We start from the raw sequence: 10,632 nt of genomic DNA, 5'->3' as shown, positions 1-10,632 counted from the left end.
AGGCGGAGCAGTGTCAGCTCAACAACTACCTGGCCCTTGGTGGTAACCTTGGTATTACTCAGTCCCTGGAAAGTGATTAAGGGCCCCCCCCACCCGCTGCCTTTCATCCCGTTGTCCCCTCCCAGCAACATCCAGGAGGTGAAGCTGCTCCCCACTCTCCATGGGCAGCCCCGGCTGGGTCCCTCCTGCGTCTGAACCCCTGGGCAAGTGCTGTTGGCATGTTAGCAAGGGCTGAGGAGGGGGTGCAGTGCCTCCCGTGGGGCGATTTAGTCATTCACTGAGTCACTAAGAGATGGCACTCCTGGAGGCACGCGGGGTATCGCACACGACTGAAGAGGCTGCGGCTGCGCTGGCTTAATGAGAAGGGGCAGCGAGGGGTCAGCGGGAGGAGGTGCGAGGGCAGCAGGGACACAGGGGCTGGGAAGTCAGGGGCAGAGAGAGGGTGCGATTTCTGTGTCTTTCTTCCCCAGAATGAGCCTGCAAGCAGAGAGTGGCTCCTCTGCCTTTGTTCAACCCGCACAAGCTCTAGAACATTCCTGGGGACTCAGTAGTCACCTGCAGTGTTGAACTGAGGCTATTCTCTTATTAACTTAAAAAAATAATAATGGTTAGCCCTAAAGCAAAGCACACCCTCTTCCCCAGGAAAGCAGTTAGTCACATGCTAGCGTTCTTATTAAGAAAACCCAGATTTGCAGTGGAGTAGAAGGAAGTGGCTTGAGCCTGGCGAGGCTGTGGATGCCGCGGGCACCTGCCCAGAGCCCCCCCCCCACCCAGACTGGCTCCCTTGGGAGTTTGGGGGTCAGTCTGAAAGCCGATGCCCCCAAAGAGTCGCAGGTACCCAGCATGGAACCATCATGAGAGACCCCGGCGATAAAGGCGAGGGGCACATTACTGCCTTGCCAGCAGCTCCATCCGCCTTGCAATGGGGACGTGACATTTTTCTCCCTCCGATGTGGGGCCTGAGCCTAGTAGCTCAGGGACTGGACTTTGGTTTTCTGGTTTCCCAAGTTGTCTTAGCACGGGTTTCCGACCATGTCTCTCGTTTCTTATCCTAGGGGCGCCAATAGGGATGGGAGGGAAGGGTTATAAGGCAGAAAGAGACACCAGGGCTGAGAGGGCGGGGCCTAGGAAGCTGGGGCGGGGCTAGAGGGTCAGGGGTGGGGCCTAGGGAGCTGGGGTGGGGGCTAGAGGGTCACGGGTGGGGCTACAGAGGGAGAGGTGAGGTGGAGTTGCTGGGGCAGGGAGAGGGGCAGAGGGTGGGGCATTTCAAGATCTTGTCTGTTTAGCTATGGAACCTTAACACTTTTTAGAGTATAAGTTGGTTACTGTGTAGCACGTGTCTCAGTTTGGGTTATCTGATGTTTCCTCTTGATCAGATTCAAATTATGCATTTTGGCACCTTTGTTCTCAGGGCATTTCATCCAGGGCCTTGTGACGAATATGTGTTCTATTACTGGTAATATGCGCTTTGTTTTAGGTGGTTTTTCCCCCAGATTTCTCCACTGTCAAGTTACTAATTTCCTTTTTATAATTAATAAATGCCTTTGGAAGATACTTTGAGATCATGTGAAAATACCATTACCCTTCAAACTCTCAGTCATTACTTTCGGCATTCGTCAAAGGTTCTTGATGGCTGCCAAATGATTCCATCATTCCTTCTGTATTTATTAGGCAACTTCCCAATGGAAGAAAGAGCTTTCCCTCTCCCCTATGTATTTGTTTATGTATGTATTTGTATCGGTGTGGACTTGTGGGTTCTTAGTTGTGTCAAGGGGTTATAATTCTTTATTATAACCACGTATATCATGTATTTTCATGCTCAAATAATCTGAGGTAACAGCTGGTGGAAACTGTTTCAAGTTTCCATGTCAAAAGGATACATGTCCTCACTTCTCTGGCACAGCTAGATGTTCTACGCTCTTCATATACTTCCCTGCCCCAGCCCTGGATTCAGTCATTTCTCCAAAGAGCCCTAGTTCTTTTTAGTAGAGACTGGTATTTAGAAACCAACATTGGAACCCTAGGTGTGCTCACTGCTATCAGGGTGTTATCACTGCTAAGCCCTTTCAGTGGATAGAGCTAGGAAAACACATGCATGTATATGCAGGCAGAAATACCTGAGTTGTGCGGGAGGCATGCGGCCCCACAGGTTCCTCCTCTTGACAGTCACACTTTTTGTAATCCCTTCCCTTTGAGTGTAAGATGAACCAAGAGACTCATGTCTAATGGTAGAATATGGCAAATGTGATGACTTGTCACTTACTATAAAGAGACCATGACTTCTGTCTTACATTCCTCTTTCCTTGCTCGCTCTGACAAGGTCATCTGTCATATAGAGGGCTCAGGTGGCAAGGAATAGGGGGAGGCTGGGGCCAATAGCCCTGTGAATGGGCTGGGAAACGGATCCCTCTCCATCTCATCCCTTCCCATGAGACAACAGCCCCCACTCATAATTTGATCAAATCCTGTGAAAGACTCAGAGTCAGAAGGACCAGGTAAAGGTAAGCCATATCCAATTCCTGGTCTGGAGAATCTGTGAGATAATAAATGTTTATTGTTTCAAGCCACTAAGTTTTAGGGCCATTTGTTATGTTAAGCAATACATATCTAACATGTTACATCTACATATATAGTGGGGGTGGGCAGCGCACATACACTTTTAGATCTGTTTTTATATGTATCTCTATATGTTATAAACCATGAGTTTACACTGATAACTTCAATTTTAGCCCAATTCTACAGGGTTTGTTCTAACCTTCCCCACTCCCCATATCCATAACTCCTTCTCCAACAGTGAGAAACACAGCTCTAATTATCCACGATATGTTTACTTATTTGTTCAGTCCTAGAATACAAAGAAAGCAGTTTTGGGATTGCTACCTTTTGTCTCTGAAAAAGTAACCTATTCGTGGGAGATCAATATTTGTTTAAAATTTTTGTTGCTTTTAGTTGGGATATAATCCAAACAATGTGACCCCCTCCCCACCCCCCAAAAAATAATAAGAGTTTTTGCTCTCCCAGCTCCTCTGGGAAGTGAGGCACGAAATGCAAAAGGTAAAAAGAATCCCAGGTGGCAAATTCTCTGCTTGGCTGTTGTGTTGTTTGTTCTGCCGTCCCACGTGAGAAGGCTGGGCAGGAACCCCGGGGCTCCCCGCCCTGTGCTTTCTCCCTGAAGCCAGTGCTGCCTGCTCTCCCCACACTGATGCACCAGAATCTGAGCCAGCAACGTTGTCCTCAAGCAGCCATTAAATTGTTTTGAGGAAAAAAGTGTGCAGAGTTGAATTATAATCATTCCTGTTATTCAAAAAGAGCCACGTGACCTGGGATCTCCCCAGAAAGGCCAGGTTGGATGGGACTCTTGGGTCCTGTCCCTGCACAGCTGGGACTGTGGCCAGGACTCTCGTGGAGCAACAAGTCAGGCACTGGGGCCTTGTCGTGACTGTGCTGAGGGGGGTCTGTGACCCTGGGCTGTCCTTGCGGCTCTCTGAGGAGATGACCTCCACAGAGACAGAGAGTCCTGGATGAGCACTGCCACCTGGCTGGGTGGGGACAGACGGGAGGACAGCACTCAGCCTTGTCCCACCACATGCCCCGGGTCATGCCCTGGTCGCAGGTCACACTGTGGCGCTCCTCCCTATGGGGGCTCCTCCCTAGGGGCTTTGGGAAAGTGCTGAGGCCAGGAGGCCCAGCTGTCCACAGTTCCTCCAAGATCTGACACGGTTGCCTGGGTGTCGGATGCTGAGATGTTCCCCTTCCCCACACCTGTAACCACCCGACTAGGGCCCCCAGAGACACATACACCACACTATACACACACATCACACACCACACTATACACACACATCACACACCACACTATACACACACATCACACACCACACTATACACACACATCACACACACACACACACACATCACACACCACACTATACACACAAACCATGCATATCGTGTCCACACAGACGCACCACATCACAAACCCATGCCACACAAATCCTCGTCTCTCTCTCACACACACTCATAAATACAGCACACAGGCGCCACAAGCACACGCTGAGTCAGGCCTCGTGGAGATACAGGGAAGGACGCTGTCTCTCCAATTGACCCCTGCACCCTGCAAGGCAGCACCAGGGACCCTCCAGTCACCTGTCCCCCTGCCTTCCAAGGGCAGGGTCTCTCGCTCCCTTCACCTCTTCCCCTGTTGACTCCATCCTGGGAGACAGGCCCAGCCAGGCCCCCAGTTCAGGTGGATGGCTTACTTCCCTACTCCCAGCCAGGGGCTCCTTTTCCTCCTCTGTGTGAAATGCTCCTGGTGACAGAGGGAAAGCCAGCAGGGCTGGCTGCACACGGGCAGCAGAGGGGCCTCTGCAGAGAGTTTCCTTCCCAGGCTGCCTACTTCAGCCCTGGCATCTCCACACCTCATCTGACGTTTCCAGATGGTGAACATTTGCCTTGTGATTCATTTCCTCAGAAGTCCCCACAGCACCCTGCTCAGCACCTTGCCCCCAAAAAAGATGAAATAGGGCTCAGGATAGGCACAATATCCGAGGCCTCGATAACCTTTAGAAAAAGATAAAGTGAAATAAAATAAAATTTAAAAATGGGAACCATATATATAAGTGGGGCTTCTAAGCCATTTCTCTTAAAAGGCACTAGAGCTAAGGTCCTTAAAGACTTGCTTCACCACTACTGGCAGTGACTGTTCAGATGTCATGGGCACACTCTACGTCCTGGCATAGGATAACACTATGTTATAAAAGTGTAAGAGTGAACCCAGGGATTGGCTTGGGAATGTACTGGTCTAATTACCACTTCTCTCTCTTTCAGGGTCAGAAAGCTTGGATAGAGAAAATCTTTTGCAAACGGGAATGTATTTTTGTGATTCCCAGCACAAAAGACCCTAACAGGTAAACTGGCAGCTGTGATTAAGACCCCCAAACGGTGCTTGTCCACCTGCCAGCAACTGTTCTTCTAGCATTTGTGGGAGTGGTAGAAGAGTTAGAGAGGTGGGCAGAATCTGTTCCCCAGGGAAGCCATTCACCAAAGAGTCGCTTAAGCTAATAAGCTCCTTTGTTAACATGCAAATGCTCAGAAAAGATTTTCTATCCACCACTCACCCTCATATCCATGCTCAGAACCATATGAGCCCACAGAATTTCTCTTAGTCTTAGCAAAATCAAGGAGCAGAGGGCTTTGAACAGGTTTCCAAGATATTTGAGGGATCTCTTCAATAGAGTGTCATAATGTATTTAGATGAAAAGGAATTTTCATCACAGGAAATATCTGAGTGGTTAAATAAGCCAAATATTTGTGTATTATGAATGGGTTTAACTTGTACACAGAATGTCAAGCAATTTCATTCACCCGCATGAGAAAATGCTTATGTTATAAGCTGAATAAAGGCCTTCTAAAGTCACACAAGCAAGCAGAGGTGAATTTAGCTAAAATGTCTCAGCTCTGAGAGCAAAAGCTATATAACTGAGCTTGGTTGATGGGGCAGGAGATACAAATTATCTGTACATTTACCAGCATACAAAATGTACACACATAGGGTCACTGACACCGAAGTACACAGATGCTCAGAGATTACCTGGTCCAAGTTTGTTCGACACATAATCACAGTCCTTCCACATCTCCAAGCCACCCCCTTCCACACACCACTCCTCAGGTTCCTCTTTCTGCTTGAACCTCAGTGATTACCCCCCAGTGTAAGAAATGCCATTTGAGACAACGTCAATGGTCACAAAAGCCTTCCCTTTGTTTCACCAAATGTCTCTCCTTATTTCAGAGGCACCCAGGCCACCCTGTGAACTGTCTGTGCTAGCCCTGTGTGGCACCTGCCAGCACTGTAGTCCTCCATCCTCTGTGAGATCTTATAGCCAGACAACCGGGGGGGTAGGGGGGGAGCAGGGGAGACGGTGCTTCAGAGATAATACACAGGCCCCACCTGTTCTCTAGTATGGACCAAAAAAGCCTAGAATGAAAAAAAGAAGGAAACAACTACCATTTAAAGCCCCAGAGATGTGTATTTGAAAAAGCCGACAAAAATTCAGTAAGGTTAACCAGTGTGATGAAAATATGTCAAATGGTCTATGAAACCAGTGTATGGTGCCCCATGATTGCATTAATGTACACAGCTATGATTTAATAATAAATTTTAAAAAATTCAGTAAGAAAGGCTAAAATCTGTGTTATTTGAAGCAAGAGAGTTTCCCCCCTCCCGTTCTAATTCAGCCAAGTGGAGACTCTGCCCCATACCACTGCAGCCAAGAACACAGGGCTCCTTCTCCCCTGGCTCCCATTCCAAGGGTCTTCTTCTGGGGACAGCATTTCTCCTCCTGTACCCCATTACCTGCTGCTGAGGCTAAGTCCTGAGTGAGTGCAGTTGAGAGCTAGAAGCTCCCTTCTGCCCAGGCCTCACTCATGCAAGCAGCAACCTCACAGATAAGTGGACATTAAACCACAGTCCGAATAACCAATGGGTTAAAGAAAGAGTGTAAAAGAGAAATCAAAAAATACTTTACTATAAATGAAAATGAATACACAACATACCAAACCTTTGAGGATGCAGCTAACATGGCTGTGAGAGGGAAATTTATACCTATAAATGCCTTAGTAAGGAAGAAGAAATATCTTAAATAAATAACTTTCCACCATCAGACACTGAACAAAGAAGAGCAAACTAAACCTAAAGGAATTAGAAGGAAGGAAATAATAACTAAAGGGAGAATTACTAGAAAAGAGAACAGAAAAATAATTAAAATCAAAGGCTGTTCTTGGAAAAGATCAAGAAAGTGAAGACATCTTTAGTTTGATGAGGAAAAAAAGACAGAAGACTCAAATGACCAGAATCAGAAAGAGGCGCCATCACTACCAACCTTGCAGAGATAGAAATGAGTATAAAGGAATATGATGATCTGTATGCCAACAAATTAGATAGCTGAAATGGGCGGACTCAAGAAGAAATACACAATCTGAATAAACCTATAAGAAGTAAATTGATAGGATTAATAATTTTTTAAAAACTAGCCACAGGCTCGGCGCCTGTGGCTCAAGTGGCTAAGGCACCAGCCACATACACCTGAACTGGCCAGTTCGAATCCAGCCCGGGCCTGCCAAACAACAATGACGGCTGCAACCAAAAAATAGCAGGGCGTTGTGGCGGGTGCCTGTAGTCCCAGCTACTTGGGAGGTGGAGGCAAGAGAATCGCTTGAGTCCAGGAGCTGGAGGTTGCTGTAAACTGTGATGTCACAGCACTCTACGCAGGGTGACAGCTTGAGGCTCTGTCTCTACAAAAAAACAAAAAACAACTGGCCACAAAGCAAAACTCAAGCCCAGATGACTTCTCCACTAAATTCCAACATTTAAAAAAAAAAATTAATACCAGTTTGTCACAAACTCTTCCAGGAAAGTAGAGGAGGGAACGCTTCCAAACTCATTTTATGTCAATACTATGTGGGTACCCAAACCAGACAAGATATTCAAAGAAAAGAAAATGATAGATTAATTTCTCTTATGAATGTGGGTGCAGAAAACCTGCACAGAACACTATCAAATCAACAGCAACATATAAAAAGAATCATATACCATGACCAGGTGGGATTCATCCCAGAAATGCAAGGTTGGTTTACTTCAGAAAAATAACTAATGTAATATAGCACTTCAATAGAATAAAAACAAAAAGTACACAATCTCCTCAATAGGCACAGAAAAAGCCTTTGATAAAACTCAACACCCTTTATGATTTTAGAATTAAAACAATTAGAAAGCTAGAAGCAGAAGGGAACTTCCTCAACCTAATAAAGGACATCTGTAAAAAAAACCCAGTTAACATCAAACTTTGTTGTTATTTATTTGTTTGTTTGTTTGAGACAGAGTCTCACTATGTAGACCACGGTAGAGTGTGTCATAGCTCACAGCAACTCAAACTCTTGGCCTTAAGCAATTCTCTTGCCTCAGCCTCCCAAGTAGCTGGGACTATAGGCTCCTGTCACACGCCCGCTATTTTTTTTGTTTTTGCAGTTGTCATTGTTGTTTAGCCAACTCAGGCTGGGTTCGAACCCACCAGCCCTGGTGTATGTGGCCGGCGCCCTAACCACTGAGCTACAGGCACCAAGCCAACATCAAACTCAATAAAGAAAGATAGAACGCTTTCCTTCAAAGGCCAGGAACAAAACAAGGATGTCTGCTCTCTCTACTTCAACTCTTGGTTCAAGCCGAGTCAATTTGCTTAATCCCTATTAGAACCTCAACTAACTTCTTTGAAGAAACTGATGAGATAATTCTAAAATTCATTTGGAATTTCAAGGGTACTAGAATAGCCAAAACAACTTTGTAAAAACAAAATGACCAGGCAGGGTGGCTCACGCCTATAATCCCAGCACTCTCAGAGGCTGAGGTGGGTGGATTGCTTGAGCTCAGGAGTTTGAGACCAGCCTGAGCAAAGCAGGACCCCATCTCTACAAATAGAAAAAACTAGCCGGGTGTTGTGGCGGACACCTGTAGTCCCAGCTACTTGGGAGGCTGAGACAAGAGTATCACTTGAGTCAAAGAGTTTGAAGTTGCTGTGAGCTGTGAGGCCCCAGGGCGACTGAATGAGACTGTCTCAAAAACAAAACAAAAAGAACAAGTAGAAGGGTTCATTCTTCCCGATTTCAAATTTAACTGAAAGCTATAGCAGTAGCAGCAGTGTGGTACTGGCATCAGATAGACATACAGACACATGGGATAGACTCGACAGTCCAGAAATAAACCCTACAACTGTGGCAAATTGATTTTTGGTAAGAATGCAAAGACCTTTCAATAGGGAAAAGAAAGTCCCCTCAACAAATGGTGCTGGAAGAAATGGATAGCCACTTGTGAAAGAATGGATTTGGACCCTTACCTCATAATAGCTTTAAAAATTAACTCAAAATGGACCAAATACATAAATTGGGGAGCTAAAACTAGAAAGCTCTTAGAAGAAAACAGAAAGGGGAATCTTCAGGACCCAGGATTTGACAAATGATTCTGAGTTATGACACCAAACACATGAGCAACAAAAGAAAAAATAGATTGGGTTTTCTCAAAGCTGAATACTTGGACGAGGCAGGTGGCTCATGCCTACAATCCCAGCACTCTGGGAGGCTGAAGCAGGAGGATCACTTGAGGTCAGGAGTTGGAGACCAGCCTGAGCACAAGTGAGACCTGGACTCTACTAAAAATAATTAGCCTACTGGGCTCTACTAAAAATAATAATGTCTAAGACATTATTCTTAGTAAAGCATCACAAGAATGGAGAAGCATGAATCCTATGTACTCAATTTTGATATGAGGACAATTAATGACAATTAAGGTTACGGGTGGGGAGGAAAAGCAGAAAGAGGGACGGAGGGAGGGGTGTGGGTCCTTGGTGTGCGTCACACTTTATGGGGGCAAGACATGATTGCAAGAGGGACTTTGCCTAACAATTGCAATCAGTGTAACCTGGCTTATTGTACCCTCAATGAATCCCCAACAACAACAAAATAATAATAATTAGCCAAGAGTGGTGGCAGACACCTGTAGTCCCAGCTACTTAGGAGTCTGGGGCAGGACGATCCCTTGAGCCCAGGAGTTTAGGGTTGCAGAAGGCTCTGATGACACTATTGCACCCTAGCCTGGGCAGCAGAGGGAGACTTGGTCTCCAAAAAAACTCCAAAAAACTAAATACTTTTGTGCTTCAAGGAACACTATCAAGGAAGTGAAAAGACAAGGCACAGAATGTGATAAAAAATATTTGCAAATTACATATCAGAAAAGTGACTTCTATCCAGAACATATATAGAACTCTTACAGTTAAATGATAAAAAGGATAAATAACCCAAGTTCTTAAATAGGCAGAGGATCCGAATAGAGATTTCCCCAAGAAGTTATTCAAATAGTCAAGAAGCACACACAAAGATGTGTGATATCATTATTCATCAGGGAAATTAAAATCAAAACCACAAGGGCCAGGTGTGGTGGCTCATGCCTGTAATCCTAGCACTCTGAGAGACCGAGGCGAGAGGATTCCTTTATCTTTGGAGTTCAAGACCAGCCTGAGGAAGAGTGAGACGCTGTCTTTACTAAAAAAATAAAATAAAAATAGAAAAAGAAAACTAGCCAGGCATTGTGGTGGGTGCCTGTAGTCCCGGCTTCTCAGGAGGCTGAGGTAGGAGGATCACTTGAGCCCAAGAGTTTGAGGTTGCTGTGAGCTGTGATGCCACAGTACTCTACCCAGGGTGACAAGAAGGAGACTGTCTCAAAAAAAATTAATTAAAAATAAATAAATAGAATCAAAACTGTAATGAGATATCATATCACACACTCAGCAGGATGACGAGGATCAGAATATCAGATAATGACAAGTGTTGGAGCAGATACAGAGACGTCAGAAGCCTCCTACCCTGCTGTGGGGATGTACAGTGATGCAGCTGCTTTGCAAGAGTTTAGTGGCTCTTCAAATGACCGAACATAGAGTAACCATATGACCCAGCAATTCTATTCCTAGAATATACCCAAGAAAAATGGAAACACAGGTCCACCCAAAAACTTGTACACAAATATTCATAGCAGCAATATCATAATAGGCAAAAAGTGACAACAACCCAAATGACCATCAAGTAAGACGC

At 45.6% G+C, this 10,632-nt stretch overlaps 1 protein-coding gene across 1 annotated transcript in view; it reads left to right on the top strand.

The window, feature by feature from the left end:
- The first annotated feature begins 735 nt into the window (after positions 1-735).
- The window catches only part of TRPM1 (transient receptor potential cation channel subfamily M member 1), an 85,289-nt gene continuing 75,392 nt past the window's right edge, over positions 736-10,632 (top strand). Inside the window, exons 1-2 of the mRNA XM_053609583.1 lie at positions 736-834; positions 4,828-4,907. Coding sequence (XP_053465558.1) covers positions 736-834; positions 4,828-4,907 — 179 coding nt within the window. The remainder of the gene's footprint in view (positions 835-4,827; positions 4,908-10,632) is intronic.

Source organism: Nycticebus coucang, chromosome 2, assembly GCF_027406575.1.
Source record: "Nycticebus coucang isolate mNycCou1 chromosome 2, mNycCou1.pri, whole genome shotgun sequence".
NCBI classification, from domain to species: Eukaryota; Metazoa; Chordata; class Mammalia; order Primates; family Lorisidae; genus Nycticebus; species Nycticebus coucang.
Note: the sequence above shows the minus strand (reverse complement) of the source record. Positions and strands in the feature narration are given on the sequence as shown.